The sequence below is a fragment of the Corythoichthys intestinalis genome, chromosome 9 (genome assembly GCF_030265065.1).
Source record: "Corythoichthys intestinalis isolate RoL2023-P3 chromosome 9, ASM3026506v1, whole genome shotgun sequence".
In the NCBI taxonomy this organism is placed as follows: Eukaryota; Metazoa; Chordata; class Actinopteri; order Syngnathiformes; family Syngnathidae; genus Corythoichthys; species Corythoichthys intestinalis.
The window spans coordinates 40,008,317-40,028,452 of record NC_080403.1 but is presented as its reverse complement, the minus strand read 5'-3'; the positions used below and the strand labels follow the sequence as shown (position 1 = coordinate 40,028,452).

Sequence of the window (20,136 nt, the reverse complement as noted above, 5' to 3'; positions counted from 1 at the left end):
AGTATAGATAGGCATTGACTTCCACAGAGTGCAGTTCTATTTTAGTCATTCAAATTTGGACATAGCCACAATGTTGCTCTGTAATAGTCACTTTGAGCGTTGAAGCAGTGGCAACATGTTATAAGTGAGCACTATGTTTGCTAAGCAGCAGCATTGCAGATGTTGGAACACATGTAAACTTTGAGGACAGTTGGATATTGTTTTCTCAATCCGTTATGTTTTTCAAATTTAAATGTTATGAAGTGCCGTTAGACAGTCAACATGCAAGTTTAGTTGATTTATTGGGCCTAACTCGAAATGGCTGCATGGAGAATAAAGAGAACTGGATGTTGATAATTAAGAAAGTGGAGTTCTCCATGCGTTTAATTCTGTCGTGATGATTCTGTCAATTTTTGTCAGCTTTTTAACTCATTCTAAGGACATTTTCTTTTTCCCCCCTCTCTGTCTACATCAGTTCTGACTCTGACGGTCATTTCGATACTCCTGAGGCAGCGACTCCCATCCGTGACCCACCCATCATCCCAGGAGAGCTGGAGAATAACAAGGCTGACAATAAAACTGGTAAGGGAATGACAAGGGAAGACAAATGTGAAATGAGCCAGTTATGAGCTTGCATGCCCGCTGGAGTAGCAAAGCATGTCCTCTTTTTGAGGTTGCCACGGAAACCCACTGAGCGGATAATGTAGATATGTCGTCGTACAGGGTGTCCATAAAGTCTGTTTACGATTTCAAAAATTTATTAAAAATGCAATTGATTAGATATTTTATTAGGGCCCGAGCACCAACATGGTGCAAAGGCCCTATTGTTATGCTAAGGATTATTTTTATTCTTTTTTCATGGCAAATGAAAATCGCCCATTTGGAGGTCTTAACATGCTCAAAAACTCACCAAAATTTGCACAAACATGCGGATTCGCGAAAATTTCCATAATTTGGCAACGTTGTGAAATTTTTTTTTTTTTTTAATAGCTCAGTGGCGCCCCCTGGAATTTTTTAAAAAGGCCTCTCCATTTAGGTTTTTTCGACATAAAGCGATGAAATTTGGGGAGTCGATACCTTGTGTAAAAATGCTTCAAAAAGTCTCTGCACCCATATTCCAAACCCAAAAGGAAATCGGGTATTTTCGATTGAATATTGAAAAACATGCCATTTTTGTCGAAAACCAGGGTGCACGTTTGAGACCATTGCGCCGAGGCAGTTAGTTGGATCCTCCTCAAAATTGGTGAGACTTTTCATGAGACATGAGATGTTAAGTTATCAAAATGGTGAGTTTTCATTCACCGGCCTGACCTGGGTGGAGTACCAAAGTCGGGCTTATTTGGGGATTAGGGTTAGGGTTTAGGGTTAGGGCTTTTTCAGGGTAAATGAAAACGGCCAATTTGAAGTTCTGAACATGCTCGAAAACTCTCCAAAATTTGCACATATGAAAATGGTGACTTTTCATTCACCGACTCCTCCTGGAAGGGAAAAAAACCTAATGAGCCCCAAAAAAATCACCGAAAATAAATTGGAGAAATTATTATTATTATTCGGTGGTTGATATGTCTTATTTTCTTGTATTATTCTTTTTTCATGGCAAATGAAAAGGACCCTTGCTTTTTTTGACATTATGTCGAAGCGTAGGGCAAATGTATTTAGTATCCCAAAAAAAAAAAAAAAAATCACTGAAAGGAAACTGGAGAAATCGATAGGTTCCATGACAAGAAATTGGAGAAATCAATAGGTTCCCTGACAAGAAATTGGAGAAATCGATACGCTCGCCCTCGGGCCCGTTGAGCCCTGCTTGGGCGAGTTCAGATTTGTTCTATTGTATTCAGCATTAATTAGTTTTTTTTTTTTTTTTTTCCACCTCTTTTAACCCTTAGATGCATAAGTGGGTCAAAAATGACCCGGTGAGGTGGTTTTCTTGAAATATCTTCAGAATGAAAAATTTGTTATCAATTCATATTTCAGGTATTCCTCAAAAAACATGTTCTTGATATAATGCCATTCAAATTTTTGATGAACTTTTCATACATTTGAAGAAATTGTCATTTTTCTATTACTACCCTAAGCTTCCACAAGTGGGTCAAAAATGGCCCACATGCATTTTCTATGGAATCCAATGGGAATCTTTCATTCTTATCAACTTTGGCTGTCAGGAATAAATTTACCGTGGACCACAAAAACTAGGTATGTAAAAAGTGACATCCTTAAGAAGATTTTTTTACTCAGCATGAGCTGATACGTGTACTGTAAGTATTATGTCCATATAGTATTTTGTGTGTGTGTCTTTCATTAATATTATTATTTATCAACAAATTAACCTACTTCATAACTAGCTAGCTAAGGCTAGGTCCATACCGCAGGTACTAATGCACAATTCCGATTTTTTTTTCAAATCGTTTTTTTTGGCGTACCAGTTCAGACTGCCTTTGTCCATTGAGCCTGTTCAAGTATCACACATGCGCTCTGATTTGCAGTCCGAGATGCGCTGAGCAAACAGGCGCTAACGCTAATGCACAGCTGCACTGCTACCGTAGCACCCTGTCTCTCTCGCTCTTTGCTGATGTTAATTGCTGCATGAATTCCAATTTGGGGGACTTGACAGTTCGGACCCCAGCCACATTCTGGAAAAATGTGGCCCGGATGGGATTTTAACCACATACGAAAGTGACCTGGATCGAATTTCAAAATGAATTTCAAAACTTTTATGCGACTTTTCCCGTTCAATCAAGTCAGAAAAACACGAAAAAATCGGATTTGTGTTAGATTTACAGCTGAAATGGTCCTACAGATGTTGGATGATGGAGAGGCAGCTGGGGTTTGACTCAAGTGTCCGAAATTTCTGATGACGACGACCCAGACTATTGTCCAGGTGGCAGTGGCAGTTGTCCACCTGGAAATCCAACTGAACAGGATCAATGTGACTCATAAGATTCTACTTAGGTCCTCTGAAGAAGAAAGTGTCCAAATCATGGCCAACAGAATGAGTTGGTAAGGTTCTTACTAGAGAGAATTACCTCCCACCCAGGGCAGAACACTGAGCCACAATATCCTCAGAAATCGGTCAGTGCCTCCACAAGGGCTTAGCACCGCTGTCTTACCAAAAAGATGCACGGGAGCTCTTCATCAGTAGCCACGTTTACATGCTGACTTTTATTCATACCGATTCAAATCATTCCGAATGGAAATTTCACATCAGCTGTTTACATGTCACTTCATCTATTCCGATCCAGCATGTGTCTGCCTTTATTCCGAAAGGACGTTTGACAACTGCCGTCTGACATGCGCAGATTAATCAAAACAAAGCGTCACATTGCAAAACATGAAGATCGATCGTCAGATCAGCTGCTGTTCTAACTTTTCGAGTGGAAACAAAACTTCAGAATGACACGCCGTTCATTTAAAAAGTTGTGTGGGTGCCCTGTGCGTGTGCTTGGAAGCCATGTTGCATGTGACGTTACTTACGTCACCAAGTGACGTCACCACGTCAGTACGGAGCATGTGCAGAAAGAACGCAACCAGACACCATTCCGCTTCCCTGTTTACATGATATAATTTTACTTCTAATCGGTTTGGGAAAAGGAATATTCCACCCCTGTGAATCGGAATGAAATTCCATTCGGTTTGGGCCTGTTCATTCCGAATGAGGTGTTTATATGGAACACATTTATTCGGTTTGAACAAATATTCCGATTGTAATTGGAATATTTGGCTCCATGTAAACGTGGCAATTGATGATAAAATACAAGGAAGGATAAAGTCTATTGCTGTTGTTACTTTCTTTTTTTTTTCCCCAAAAAAATGTTAATTGAATCAAAGATATTTATCTGGTCTTTGCCTTTTTGGCAAAGCCAGATAATGTTATTCAAGCATGAATTCATTCTTGTGTGGCCCTAAATATCATAGTAATTAATATACAAATGATTATTCTTCACCAAAATGGCATAAAAACGCATTGGTTCTAATATGGGTCAATTTTGACCAACTTATGGAAGAGTGTAGGGCCCAGTAACTTGTGCATCTAAGGGTTAACACACTTCTATATGGGCACCATTAGTTGCACGAAGCACATCAAGACGGTACTCGATTTCTTGCCATGTTCGCTGTAGCATAGCCTCATCAATTGTGGCAATGGCATCAGTAATCCTTTGGTTAAGGTCAGTAATGCCCCTTATCTTTGTTGGATAAACGATATCTTTAACATAGCCCCATAGAAAGAAGTCCAGGGGAGTGATATCTGGTGAACGTGGCGGCCAAGGAATTGGCCCATCCCTTCCAATCCATCGGTCTGGAAATGTTTGATTGAGGAATCAACGAACATGCAGCCCCCAACGTGGTGGTGCACCATCTTGCTGAAAAATGATGGTTGGTTAAAGGTCATTCAGTTGTGGTGCCACATATTTAGTTAAAAGTTCAAGGTAAACATTTGCAGAAATTGATGTCTCGATGAAGAAAAATGGACCAATTATTCGATTAAAAAACTTTAATAAACACTGAATGTATATTATTTTGAACACACATGGACTTGAATAAGCTCAACCTCAGTGTGTTAACGGTGCACATACATGACGGATCAAGTTCTTTGTAATTGAATCCGCAGGCAGGCAGGGTCAGGAATGTACCTGCCTACTGCATTCCAGCTCTCATTAACGATTTACCTTTTACCTGGCTTTCTTTTGACCCAAAAACATTATGTGCACAACTTGATCGGCTTCTTTGCTCAAGTGTTTTTAATTGATTGATATTCAGATGGCGTTGCCAGAAATGCTGTTATTTTAATATAAGCTCACTAAATTGTTGAGCCTATGGCATATTGTGGGAAGGGCCTTTGCTCTGGAATTCAACAGGTTGAACAAAAGCTTCAGTTCGCCCTGTTTTGTATTGGTCATTGATGGGGGTTAGGATGAGCCTGGGTTAGGGGAGGCCTGTAGGGGGGTTGCTACCCCAACAGAGTTTGCCCTTTCAGCAGCTGTATTAAGTGCCTTAGAACCATTCACTTATTTTTAATTTGTATACGCCAGACACTTTTGACTTTTCAATAGAAATCCAGTCAAACAGCTCCTACAACATTTCTTCAAGAGAGTACACTGTAATGTACAGTGAGGAGAGTCAATGTTAGGAGAGAATTTCCAAATGAGTCAACAACCTCCTCCCCTCCTGCATCACGTGTTTGTGTATAAATTCTTAGTCGACATGGCCACCCAAAGTTTCCATTACAGAATCCCCGTGGTTCCAAACATGACAACGGTTCATTCAGTTTTTTTTTTTTTTTAACAGTACAACACTATAAGTCACTACAGTGATCCCTCGTTTTTGCGGTTAATGGGGACAAGAACCCGCTGCAATAAGCGAAAAACCGCGAAGTAGCACCCCACCACCCAAAAAAAAAAAAAAAAAAAAAAAAAAAAAATTGTGTTCAAAGTATTTATTCAGATTTAGCATTGGAAAGAGATGCATATAAGATAAGATTTCACCTTTTTCCCCCAAAGTATATTTAAAAACAACTTATAGTATGTATATACGTATTTCTCTCTCTCTCTCTCTCTCTCTCTATATATATATATATATATATATATATATATATATATATAAATAAAGGTTTTAAGCACTTCAAATGTAATGATTGTTTTAAACATGTTACTTTCCCACCGAATTATTTTCAAACAAGTACATAAATGCTTGTCTTTATTAAATGCTTCATTGAGTGAGTCCACTCAAATCCGCTCAAGCTGCTCACTTACACACAATGAGTTGCCACAGCAACTGTTTAACAAGTTAAACGATGATTGAAGCCTGCGGCGCTTTGAAGCGTTTCTGGCAAGATCAAACCTTAACCATCTGTCAATCGTTGTTAACTTTCAAGGACTGCCTGACCAAGAAAAGTGACAAGAGAGACTACGTGATCGGATCAGGACAGCTCTATAAAATACTGCATTTATTTATCTATTTTAGGTACTGTAATTTTCGCACTATAAGGCGCACCTGACTATAAGCCGCCACCCACCAAATTTGACATGGAAACGATATTTGTTTATAGATAAGCCGCAGCTGTCCCAACTGTATTATGGGATATTTACACGAAAAGATATTGTCCGGTAACACTGTATTTGACTGCGGCATCATGACTGTCATAGGACCAAATGAACCACCATGAAGCTTTGAACCAATTGGCTGCGAAGCTTCATTGCTTCAACAGGCTTCATTTAGCCATCACTGCTCCCTTTGGGGAGACAGTCAACCTCTATTGCCACCTGCTGTCAACACTGTTGTTGTCCAACATGCCTCCTAGCGTGCATTGCAGCGCTACAGATGTAAATAACAATCAAATTTTTTCAGTTACTGTTCCAGTTTTTTCGTTAATTGCTAATTATTAGGGTTGTTCCGATCATGTTTTTTGCTCCTGATCCGATCCCGATGGTTTTAGTTTGAGTATCTGCCGATATTTCCCGATCCTATTGCCTTTTTTTTTTTTTTGCTCCCGATTCAATTCCAATCATTCCCGATAATTTTTCCCGATCATATACTTTTTGGCAATGCATTAAGAAAAAAACGAATAAAACTGGGACGAATATATACATTCAACATACAGTACATAAGTACTGTATTTGTTTATTATGACAATAAATCCTCTAGATGGCATTTACATTATTAACATTCTTTCTGTGAGAGGGATCCACGGATAGAAAGACTTGTAATTCTTAAAGGATAAATGTAACTTTGTATATTCTGACTAAATATTGCCATCTAGTGTATTTGTTGAGCTTTCAGTAAATCATACTGTAGCCATTTAACTGTTCTGCCCAAATGCATGATTGGAAGTGCAACCATGACTGTGCGTAGTGGTACCAATTGATATATCTTCTCTGCGTGGGGAAATAACATAGGGTGTTAAGAAATAGATCAGTTACTACCTTTCTTCCCCACATTGCTTCTCACGATATTTCTAATCGAAGGGAGAAGGATTGTAAGGCTTTAGCCAATTAAAAAAAGGTTCCAAAGGCTGCCAAAATTCACTCTACTCATTTTACGCTGCCTTTTACCTCTATATATTACAGATTGAACGGGACAATGCGTGTGTGGGACGTGCAGCGCATGCGTTAATTGCGTTAATTGCGTTAAATATTTTAACATGATAAATTAAAAAAAAAAATACCGCCGTTAACGGGATAAATTTGATAACCCTACCTTAAGCCTAAACTAAAGACTCTGGATGAGTGTAACATATTATGTCTGTAACGTTAAATACAATGAGAAAACGATTTAATTAAAAAAATATATACATATTAAAAAAAGGCATGTCCGATATTTTTTTGCCGATTCTGATACTTTGAAAATGACGTGATCGGACCCGATCGATCGGGACATCTCTACTAATTATGGTATTGGGTAACACTTTCTTTGGCAGTGGCACCATAAGACTGTCATTAAACAATCATGATTATGACATGACAATGTCATGAGCATTTATAAATGCTTATAACATGTCATTTAGTGTTATCTGGCAAATTATCCCACTTTTGAATGGATGTAAAAGAACCAAGCTGGACATAAATGGAGTTAGTGACATAATTTGCTGGATGACACTAAATGACATCTGTCATAAGCATTCAGTAATGCCCATGATTGTGTCATGTCATAATTATGAAGGTGTTATGACGCAGTTGTCAAATAAAGTGGTACCTATTAACCCAAATAAATCAGTAAATAAGCCGCACTGGACTATAAGCCGCAGGATTCAAAATGAAGGGAAAAAGTAGCGGCTTATAGTTTTAAAATTACAGTAATTGAAAAAAAAATCCGCGATGGACTGAGGACGCGAAGTGTGAAGGGCAAAGTAGCAGGGATCACTTGTAAAAGCAGTAACTTTATCGTTACATATTTTCACTTATTTCATGCAACATTACGATAAAAGGGTAAATGCCACATAAATATTCATTTGAAAAATAGCTTCAGAACGTGATTTAACAATATGTTTTTTAAAGTGGTAATGGTTAGTATTGGTGTAGAATTGCACTGCATCACAATGAGAACATATTGGTAAACTTTCTGACAAAATATTTGAATATTCATCATTCGACAGGCTGATAAAAAAATCTTATATTTGACATTGCATTGTGCTGCTGTGACTGTTCGTGACATGGGCTTTGATGAGACGTGCAAAAAATATTCTGGCAAGCTGTTGAATACAAGTAGATGGAAACCTAGCAGGCTCTGTTGTCTCCTAGCAACATAATATTACACATGGCCACCATGACAGGCTCACTGAAATATGTTGATGTGCATCTAGAGTCAAAGACTTCATCAAAGTAGTCGCACTCTCTCTCACTTGCTCTGTGCATGGTGAAATCCATGACGTTTTAGTAAGTAACTTGCGATGCACGTGATGTAAATGTCCCAGCTATCATCTCATAGCAAGACATTACCATGGCAACAGCCAGAAGTGGAACAGTCAGCAGCTTCGTAACTTGCTCTCAGAGAACCAATCAGATGTTGTGTTTATCTCAGGTCTGGTCTGATTGGCGATGGTACCATGAACAGCAGTTATTTATGTAATTCTTTGCATTTGTTTTTTTTTTCAGATGCAGAACAGGATGAACACCTGATTGTTACAGCTCCAGTCGGGGATTACAATAATTTGCTCTTTCAGAACATGGGTCAAGATGAGCCAGCGGTACCCAAGCAAGACCCCAAGCAACTAGAAGCACAACAGAATGGTTTGTCAAAACCAATAGATTATGTACCTGTTCCTGACTCATTCCCTGGGACATCAATTTCAGAAATGGTCAAATGCACAGTTCCATGGCCAGAGCCTCCCCAGGAAGAGCTATTGGTTCCTGAAGAGATGAAATGCACAGTTCCGTGTCTAGAAGCTCCACGAGAAGAGAAGCCATTGGTTCCTGAAGTGGCGAAATGTAAAGCTCCATCGCCAGAGCCCCCCAGAGAAGAGCAATTGGTTCCTGAAGTAGTCAAATGTAAATTTCCATTGCCAGAACAACCCAGAGAAGAGCCATTGGTTCCTGAAGTAGTCAAATGTAAATTTCCATCGCCAGAACCACACAGAGAAGAGCCATTGGTTCCTGAAGTGTTAAAATGTAAAGTTTCATCACCAGAACCCCCCAGAGAGGACACATTGGTTCCTGAAGTGATAAAATGCAAAGTTCCATCGCCAGGATCACCCAAAGATACAATTCCTGTATTGGAGAATGAACCAGATCTGAAGCTTGCTCCGGCTTCTTCTCCTACACCTGCAAAATCTTCAGTCCTAATGAGTGAAGCTGTTCCAAGCCCTCTTCTGGAGCGGTCAGAGAAACCTTTTGTTGATTCAGAACTCCAAAACAGTGGTGTAACCAAAAAATCTGAATCTAGCTCAAAAAATAAAACCCGCAAATCTAAACCTCCATCCCTATCAATGAAGGAGATACCGAATGAGGATGCACAATCAAACGAGGATCAAGAACTCCCTGTTCCCAAAGCCTCATACAAATTTGACCCAGACCAGATAGATGACAGTTTTAACCCTTTTACTAGCGGTGGATCCAAAATCCAGAACTCTCCACCACCATGCAGTTCACTAACTTTCTCTAGACCAGAACCGCTCGGTAGCTCTCACATTGAGGACACTACACCCAGACCAACAGAAGAATCAACATCAGACTCAAAACCTGTGATTCTCGAGTTTGGTCTGGACGAGGGAACGGTCCGTAAACCACCTCCAAAGAAACTCGGATGTAAAAAAACAACCAGCAAACTCAAGAAACAAATGAAGCCAAAAGTGTCAGAAACTTCTTGTGAGCCAGCACCAGAACCTCTAGCGTCAGAATTGGTTTCTGACCCAACATCGGTTCCAGAGACTAATGTGCCAGATTCAGACTCCAATGTGCCTCTAAACCTGGATGACATTCCTATTCCTAAGAAAGGAACTTACAACTTTGATCCCAGTCAATGGGATGACCCAAACTTCAATCCATTTGGGAGCAACAGCACATTGAATAATTCTCCGGGGCTCCCCAAAAGCTCCTACAGTTTCGACCTGGACAAGTTTGATGATTCTGTGGACCCTTTCAAGCCCTCCAACACTTTGAGCAACGATGAATTCTCCAGTTATTCCACTCAGTCTGAGAAAAAAACAAAAGATGGAAGCAAACAGAAAGCAAATGAACCAGTTAAGGAAAAGAAAGGGCAACTGATTCCCAAGAAAAGCAAACAGATGACAGCCAAGTAAGTTCACAACATGGAACATATGATTTCCATCATTTTCGTTTTAATCTTCCTCTAAAAATTTGCAGACCAACAGTAAACTTCATGTTCTCCCCAAAGCTTAACGTGTTTTTGACATCACCTAGTGATGGGGTGCATAGCAAACAATGCTTTGTGCGCATGCCAAACACTTAGCGATGCATAGTAGTCATTGGTGTGATTCCTAAACCAGTTTATATTTAGGCTGTAGAAAGTGTTTGTAGCTTGGTAGTTAGAAAGCTTTAATCGTTTGCACGAAGCATGTTTTTCACCCATCTTGTTTCCCATGCCAAGATAAAAACGCCTTCAGTCACTCACAATCTGTTTCCCTACAATGATCAAAATCACCATCTTTCATTCTCCTATCTCTCTTCTGTTGTGCAACCCCTAAATATCCACTTTTCATCTACTTCTGTCGGCTTCAGGACATCTGAACAAGCCAAGTTTCTCTGTTTTCTTTTGTAAGTACTATCACTATTAATGCTCGCTTTCTTTAGGCCTGCTTGAGGCTTATCTCATCATGATCAGTCAGTGACCGTAAAAAGCATGTGAGACAACATCAGAAATCACCATGAGTTTTTGAATTTGCCTAATCTCAAAAGCATCAAATGCTTAGTTAAATTTAAATACTCAGGTAACTCCACTTTGGCAATGACTTTGTTTTACACCCAATTTTTTTCCCCTCCTTGTAGGAATCCCTGCAAAGTGGACAAACATGATGAGAGCCAGTCGCAAATGCAGGACATGTGCAAGCAGGTAATTTGATCATTTGTCGGTGTGCATGTGGGTCTCAGCTGGGATGTTTAGACAACATTTAGTTTAACTTCTACAAACATGCCATACATTTCCAGTTTGCTCTTAGACATGAATACCTCTTATATGAGCTGAGGTCAGAATTTATTAATTTCAACATAAAAAGCACTGCGCTGTAATGCACTTCTATGAACAAACTAGAAACTGCAATTTCTGGAGAAATGACGACGGGGCTTTGCTGTGGTAGATATACAGTGCCCTCCATAATTATTGGATTTATAATAATTATGTGTTTTTTAGCTTCTAATAATTTTTTTAAAAATTCAAATAATATGGGACCTTAATGGAAAAAAAAAAAAGAAAAATCCAACCTTCAATACAAGTGCATTTATTCAGTGGGGAAAAAAATCCCACATAAAGAAATAATTATTTGACATCAAATAATGTGTGTCACAATTATTAGCACCCCTGGTGTTAATACTTTGTACATCACTGACCCACCCCCATACTTCACAGTGGGTATGAGGTGCTTTTCAGCATGCACATCTTTCGTGGCACGCCAGACCCACTTAGAGTGTTTGTTGCCAAAAAGCTCAATCTTGGTCTCATCTGACCAAAGCACACGGTCCCAGTTGAAGCCCCAATACCGCTTGGCGAACTCCAGGCGTTTGCGTTTATGATTGTGAGTGAGGAAAGGTTTTCTCCGTGCATGCCTCCCAAACAGCTTGTTGGCGTGTAGACAGCACCTCATACCCACTGTGAAGTATGGGGGTGGGTCAGTGATGCTGTGGGGCTGTTTCACTTCCAAAGGCCCTGGGAACCTTGTTAGGGTGCATGGCATCATGAATGCTTTGAAATACCAGGACATTTTAAATCAAAATCTGTTGCCCTCTGCCCGAAAGCTGAAGATGGGTCGTCACTGGGTCTTTCAACAGGACAATGACCCTAAACATATGGCCAAATCTACACAGAAATGGTTCACCAGACACAAAATCAAGCTCCTCCCATAGCCATCTCAGTCCCCAGACCTCAACCCCATTGAAAACCTGTTGGGTGAGCTGAAGCGGAGAGTACAGAGGAGAGGACCCAGGTCTCTGAATGATTTAGAGAAATTCTGCAAAGAGGAATGGCTGAAGATCCCTCTTTCTGTCTTGTCCTTGTGAAACATTAGGAGAAGATTAGGTGCTGTTTTGTTGGCAAAAGGGGGTTGTACAAAGTATTAACACCAGGGGTTCTAATAATTGTGGCACATATTATTTGATGTCAAATAATTATTTATGTGGGATTTTTTCCCCACTGAATAAATGCACTTGTATTGAAGGTTGGATTTTTCTTTTTTTTTTCCCATTAAGGTCCCATATTATTTAGAAAAAAAATATTAGAAGCTAAAAAAATCACATAATTATTATAAATCCAATATTTATGGAGGGCACTGTATCAGGTCACTTCCTGTGCATTTTGCAAGGGCGTAGGTTTGCATAGGGACGGTAGGGACATAACACTACCAACTTTTCAGGATGCTCAAATTGTCCCCACCAACTTTTATGCAACCTTATTTGCATTATATAAGGTAATTTAGATTGTCTTCCCATGTTGTAGGGATACAATTAACCTTACCATTATTAAGTGAATTACAGTACTTTCAAGATGTTCAGACTTACATTGACCCGTTTTCACTTGCTGAATGCACTAAATGCAAGTTTGATTGGCTGATGACATGACCTCCAGCCTCCCTCCACACACGCGCATTCACATCCGGTGTTCTGTCAAAATTTTCACCCTGATAATATTTTGCTCCCGAAGCTTTTTCGGTGGTGAAGACGCACTCTTTATACATTCAGTTGAACTCTCAATGTTATCCAAAGTTACTAAATAAACAAGTTACATCATAAACATACACGTGCAACATGAATATGGCATAAATAAATGCTTAATGCTTTGAGGAAGCAGAGTCTGGGGACTCTGAGGTGGGCTCTTCAATCTCTGGGGTTGAAGTCACTGAGGCGGTTGGTAAGCTCCTCGGTGGCAAGGCCGCGGGGGTAGATGAGATCCGCCCAGAGTTCCTAAAGGCTCTGGATGTTGTAGGGCTGTCATGGCTGACACGCCTCTACAACATCGCGGACAGTGCCTCTGGATTGGCAGACCGGGGTGGTGGTCCCCCTTTTTAAAAAGGGGGACCGGAGGGTGTGTTCCAGTTATAGAGGGATCACACTCCTCAGCCTCCCTGGTAAAGTCTATTCAGGAGTGCTGGAGAGGAGGGTCCGTCGGGAAGTCGAATCTCGGATTCAGGAGGAGCAGTGTGGTTTTCGTCACGGCCGTGGAACAGTGGACCAGCTCTACACCCTCTGCAGCGTCCTCGAGGGTGCATGGGAGTTCGCCCAACCAGTCTACATGTGTTTTGTGGATTTGGAGAAGGCGTTCGAACGTGTGCCTAGGGGAGTCCTGTGGAGGGTGCTCCGGGAGTACGGGGTACCGAGCCCCTTGGTAAGGGCTGTTCGGTCCCTGTACGACCGGTGTCAGAGTCTGGTCTGCATTGCTGGCAGTAAGTCGAATCCGTTCCCAGTGAGGATTGGACTCCGCCAAGGCTGCCCTTTGTTACCGATTCTGTTCATAATTTTTATGGACAGAATTTCTAGGCGCAGCCGAAGCGTTGAGGGTGTCCAGTTTGGTGGCCTCAGCATTGCATCTCTGCTTTTTGCAGATGATGTGGTGTTGTTGGCTTCATCAAGCCGTGACCTCCAACTCTCACTGGGGCGGTTTGCAGCCGAGTGTGAAGCGGTTGGGATGAAGATCAGCACCTCCAAATCCGAGACCATGGTCCTCAGCCGGAAAAGGGTGGCATGCCCTCTCCGGGTCGGGGATGAGATCCTGCCCCAAGTGGAGGAGTTCAAGTATCTTGGGGTCTTGTTCATGAGTGAGGGTAGGAGGGAGCGGGAGATTGATAGGCGGATCGGTGCAGCGTCTGCAGTGATGCGGACTCTGCGCCGGTCCGTTGTGGTGAAGAAGGAGCTGAGCCAAAAGGCGAAGCTCTCGATTTACCGGACGATCTACGTTCCTACCCTCACCTATGGTCACGAGCTGTGGGTTGTGACCGAAAGAACAAGATCCCGGATACAAGCGGCCGAAATGAGTTTCCTCCGCAGGGTGTCCGGGCTCTCCCTTAGAGATCGGGTGAGAAGCTCGGTCATCCGGGAGGGGCTTGGTGTTGAGCCGCTACTCCTCCGCGTTGAGAGGAGCCAGTTGAGGTGGCTCGGGCATCTGGTTCGGATGCCTCCTGGACGCATCCCTGGGGAGGTGTTCCGGGCATGTCCCACTGGCGGGAGGCCCCAGGGTTGACCCAGGACACGCTGGAGAGACTATGTCTCTCGGCTGGCCTGGGAACACTTTGGAATCCCGCCGGAGGAGCTGGCTGAAGTGGCTGGGGAGAGGGAAGTCTGGGCTTCCCTGCTAAAGCTGCTGCCCCCGCGACCCGACCCCGGAATAAGCGGAAGATAATGGATGGATGGATGAATGGATAAATGCTTAAAAACACAGCGAAGATGTTAACAGTGAGATTAATCTTTTAACTAGTCTTTAAAACTAAAAACAAGATGGAGAAAATTATTCGACTAGATTTAAGAAAAAATATCAGATAAAGACGTTATAAATTTGTAGTTTGGAAGATAGTATAACTCAATACAGATTTAATTAATTAATTATTTCAATTTAATTCATAATTAATCATTTAACCTATCAATTAATTAGGTTCATATTGGTGAGAAATGGAGCCCCCCTGACCCCTGTTAAACCAATCTGTTTGATCTTATTAATTTCCCGTTCCCAGCAAAAAGTGTACATGCAGGATATGCTGTTATTAATTTATTGTCATCATCATCGGTATCATTGACAGTTACAAGATGTGATATGATTAACCCGAAGAAAGAAAACCGAAAAGACAAGGGCTGACGAGAGAAGCATATGCTCATCAAGTCCCGTCCCCTGCAGCCAAGGACGCACAATCAAAACATGGTAGATTAGGCATTGCACATTGCATTACATGACCGTTTCTTATTTTTTTGTCTTCACATTAATTTTCTTCCCAAAAGTTATTGATTGGCCATAACTCTTAGGTAAAGTTGTCGATCAGTTGTGAGTTATATCGTCCCTACCACTACTGAGACCAAACCTACGCCCTTGGCATTTGGGGACATTTCTGCGACAATTCCTGTTGATATCAGGTCACTTGCTATTGTTCTCGGGACATTTGGTGGACATGCCCTGTTTATCTCAGGTCACTCCATGTTGATTTGGGCACACAGGTTTTTTTGCATATGAAAATGAATGAGAAATTTGGAGTTACAGTACATTGCCATCAATGGCATTGACTAACATGTACTGTACGTCAATGGAATCCAAGTACATTGGCATCAAAAGAATCGACATACATGGCCGTCAACGGCATGAATGTGCATAGCCCTCACTGGCATCTGTGTACACGGGCGTATATGCAACGTAAAAGCCATTGGAAATGAATGGAAAATTTGGACGTACATGGCCATCAATAGCATGGACGTTCATGGCTCTCAATGGCATTGACTTTCTTGGGCGCCTCTTGAATGTCAATGAGCTGTAATGGTAAATGGTGAAAAATAACAAGAACTTAATGTTTTCCTGCCATAGAAAATTAATTAGACGTACATAGCTGTCAATGGCTTCACATTAGAAATGAATGGGACAATTTTAGGCGAATTTTGGGGAACCGCAAGTTTTCGCCAAATTCTATATAGAACTTTTATGCCCCTTACCGTCCTGGAATTTTTGATCATGCGATTAGGTCGAAAAATTATTGAACAGGTAGTTTTTAGACTTATCTTTTTCAGTTTTCAAAAAACCCGCATTTACGGGGGAATGAAAATTTTTGGGTAGGTGGGTCCTTCGAAAAATTCCCTGCGTCGCATGAAAATTCCCTTCATTTTGATATTTGAACACTTACGGTCGGTCAAACAATTTTTTGCCTTGCAAAGCCCCAACTAATTACTGTATATGGTATGTATTGCTTGTATAAATTACCAATAAGTACTGTAGGTGCTCTAAATAATTGGTTGCCTGTATGTTCCCCTACAATGCCTAGCAGCCATTCCATAGTGTGCTAAACCTCTTGCCCACACTCAGCAGGGATAGACCTACCCACCAAACCTATGAGGGCAAGCTCTTTAGAAGATGGATGAATTGGCTATTTGTATTATGTGACATAATTGAAATGTTCATAATTGTCTCTATTGTACCCAGGAGGAGGAGGATGTTGTGGTTCACGCCCCGGAGATCTCACAGCCAGTTCACCATGCTACTGATGAGGAGAAGCTGGCCTGCACAGGCATCATGGGTCAGATGACCCAAAATGAGCACCAGCAAAAAGAAGATTGTGAAAACAGTAAAGCATCTCACAAAAAACAGCCAAGTGATGACATACCTGTAAGAGATGGTATGTGTACAGGCTCTTTTTATCTCACACATTATTGGTGTGCAACAATGAAATAGGGCTGCAGCTATCGATTATTTTAGCAGTCGATTAATCGATGAACTATTTAGTTCGAATAATCAGATAAGGAACATAAAAAAATTAAAATACCCCCCCCCCCAAAAAAGGGTCTATGTACAACAAAAGAACAGTTGAATTGCAAGAACAACTTACATAGCAAAGGTCCACTAGCCTAAATGCTATAGTTTTTTTTAATTTTTTTTTTTTACAATCCTCTTAACAAATGGTTCAGACACATATTCCCACAAAAATGGCTAAATATACCTATTAACTAAAATATGAATGCATTAAAAAAAACATGCAAACAAAAACTTAGCTTAGGTTGGTCTTGAAAGGGAGCAGCTGGATTCAGCCATGTGAAATGAGGCAGACTAGGGGGCAGTGTATCCACCCAAATCAATAAAGCAAAATGCAAACACTTTCAAAACAAACCATTACAACGCCACTTTAATTAAACGAATACTCGAAGCAGCAAAATTTAATTAGGCTCGAGCGTATGACGTGGCACTCGCGAGGTTTCCGCCGCTATCGCCATTATGGAAGCGAGAAACATAAACAGTGAGGCATTTGAACACAGGTCGCTCTTTAAAAATGGTTGGAAATTATTGTGCGGTAAAGAATTGCAACAACCGATTGAATAGAAAGGAGAATGTACAGCTCGACGGAACACCATTGAGTTTCTTCCGGATCCCTACATGGAGAAAAGGCGAGGGAAAGGTCATATCTGAACTTACCAAACGTCGAAGAATGGCATGGGTGGCCTCGAGCAGAAGGAAGGGCATAACGTTTGATTCTCCGGTTACACACTGAGTTTGCTCTATGCACTTCCACTCCGGTAAGCTAATTTCGTTTGTTTACGCAAATTTCAGTAACTTTACGCCCTAAGTCGGCCTGTTGTTAGCTATAGCTACAGCTAAACAACTAGCATGCATACATGTGCATTGTCTTCATGAGACATAATTCCTGTCGTTGCTAAATGAAAAGGCTGTAATATTTTGACATGAGAGAGTGGCAAAGAATTTGTCCAGAGGCTACATTTTCTGCAACAAAAAATTTGTACATCCGTGGTCACAGACTAATGTAAACACACATTGCCTACCTTTGCTAGAAAGATGGTGTTGCCGTTTGCTATGGTCATAATGTGCAGATCCTGCACCCGTCCGCAGCAAAACTGTTCGTAGCTTTGTAGCGATTTGTAGTTTCGGAATTGCTGATGAGTGTAGTAACATACACCAAACACTAAATACAGCATGATGTCCATTTCGCGTAGTGGTGGAAGCTTGTCGACATCTTTATTCCATTTGTGTTCGGCTTGCTCGTGAGGGTCAACATTGTTCACATCCTTAAAATTGCTCACATATCTGTCCTTCGCCGTGGTAACAAATTTGTCTCTGTATCGAACTGGCAAGTTTTCCCTACATTTTTCCATCTTTGGCACTCGTAGTTCAATTGTATTTGCCGTTAAGTTTAAATGTCCCGTGATGCAGACGTGCTTCCGCAATGGCTGCGTTGTCGCAAATCTCGCACGATCCCGTGCTGCTGTGACGTAAACGCTCGAGCCTAATTCGAATCTTTTTTTCTAATCGAATACTCGAGTTAATCGATTAATCGTTGCAGCACTACAATTAATCCATTAATCGACAACTAATCGATCAGCAAATTAATCGACAACTATTTTGATAACCAATAATCGTTTAGGACCTTCTTCATCTTAAACTTGTCTAAATTCTTGAAATTAGAATTTACATATAACTTCTAAGTTGTAAATATTATCAGATTTCTTCATTATATTTTTGTTAAGTCAAAGTAGGACATGAACAAAAATCTGCTTTTACTTCGGAAAACAACAAGTTACATTTTTGCCAATTTTCGGACATCTTACTGTCTAAACTAGCTTCTTTCATCACAAATAGCAATTACACATAGTCAAACAAATTATAAATAAAAATCCGAATAATAATACAGTATAATAATTCCTGTAGTAATGTAACTAATCTGGTTCTAATGTGGCAGATGTTTTGCGCGCTGTACCTGAATGCACCGTGTGGCTGACGTGACAGTGAGATAGGTGCGATAAATATTTTACTTTATCTTTTGATGTCCTGTTGTTGTTTGCCTCAACTGCGGTGGACAGTAGGCGTGTTGTGTTGCACAAGTTCTGAAATAAATGATTAAAAACCTGGCGAAGCTGGCGATTTCTATGGCAATGTTACCAAAGTAATAAATGTCACCTTAATTAATAAAGACTGGCGATCGAAGGTCGGAAGAGGATCGTTGAGATAGTAGACATTCTACGGCCGTATTGTCAAGCCAGTTCACGGACACACACACCACACACATATTTTTCTATCATTTCCATCATCATTTCAATAGTAAGCGTAACCTTTTTCCTTTCTTCACCACCTGCACCAACCTTCTTGGAGCCCATGTTGATTTCTCTCACAAGAAAATTTGCCGTGCGTCCATCTTGCGGGAAAACAAAGTGCAGCGCTGTCATAAATCGTCGTATTTCGAGCGTGTCGTCGGATGTAGAAACAAATGGCGAGTTAAATTTTACGTCTGATGTCGAAAAGATTGTGTGTCGAAGCGATCAGATGTTGAGGTACCACTGTAATTGAAAAAGTGACATTTATCCGATTAATCGTTTATCGTCTGATTAAAAGGCTATGAAAATAATCGTTAGTTGCGATACTTTTTCCGCTTATAGTTTTCTCAGGAAAATAATATCACTAGAGGTATCCCTTTAGATGTTAAGAACTAGCGCTGATAAACTTGAAGGCATCTAGTAAATAAACTTGCATGTATTGCAAGATTCTATTCCTAATATAAACTCATAAATTCTAAATTTAGTTTTTCTCCTCCGGCTTATCTGTTCACACTTGTTCTGTTTCCATTCAAAGCTCCTGAGATGGTGGATCATGAAGTTGAAAAGGACACATGTATTGTGAAGGATGAGACAGTAAGTGAACTCTATTCATCGTTCAAACATGTTTCATTCCGCAGTCGCATTTCTTTTCTATGGTGGTGGAAAACGACTTGCTCTTTCAGTGTTTGTCTAAAATAAACACGCTTTCTCATGGAGGCTTTGAAAATATTTGAAAATGCAAATTTCAACACCACTTATATGCAAAAGTATCACGTAAAGCAACACTAGGTAACTTTCAACCTTAATAAAATACTTTCATAACATTTGTGATGATATGTGGACTGACAACTATTTGAATGACACTTTTTTTAAATATCTTGAACGGGTCTGTATCACTTTCACCTGCACTAATTAACTTTGAGGAGGGTGGCAGGAACCCTGCCACACAAAAAAATTACAGATATGCTGACTGCTTTATGGCACACATCACTTCCCCCTTTTCCCAGTTGTTATAAAGACGGTCGAAAAAAGTCGATGCGGACGCTTTCGCGCGAATTCTGCAGAGGTGGCAGAGCAACAAGAGACAAAAAGTTTTGTCCGAGGAGACAAAGAAAATGGGAGGCTACCAGGATAAAAGGACACTCAAGGGGTTTTGGAGGACCGGTGAGGGAATACGGTACAGAAACAAATTTCAAATCTATTTTCAAAATCGTCATGTTATTATTTAGCCACAAATGAATGAATTACCTCATTACTGTTCATCCTTCACACAGCCCCT

The 20,136-nt window shown here is 40.7% G+C and overlaps 1 protein-coding gene across 5 annotated transcripts in view; it reads left to right on the top strand.

Moving 5' to 3' along the window:
- The window catches only part of tacc1 (transforming, acidic coiled-coil containing protein 1), a 75,570-nt gene that overhangs the window by 45,785 nt on the left and 9,649 nt on the right, over nucleotides 1-20,136 (top strand). For 3 of the 5 annotated variants that reach the window (XM_057845575.1, XM_057845574.1, XM_057845571.1), the window contains exons 2-7: nucleotides 455-561; nucleotides 8,565-10,203; nucleotides 10,647-10,682; nucleotides 10,914-10,977; nucleotides 16,243-16,435; nucleotides 19,393-19,451. In XM_057845575.1, the coding sequence (XP_057701558.1) occupies nucleotides 455-561; nucleotides 8,565-10,203; nucleotides 10,647-10,682; nucleotides 10,914-10,977; nucleotides 16,243-16,435; nucleotides 19,393-19,451 (2,098 nt within the window). The remainder of the gene's footprint in view (nucleotides 1-454; nucleotides 562-8,564; nucleotides 10,204-10,646; nucleotides 10,683-10,913; nucleotides 10,978-16,242; nucleotides 16,436-19,392; nucleotides 19,452-20,136) is intronic. The other 2 variants (XM_057845573.1, XM_057845572.1) reach the window with 2 other exon arrangements.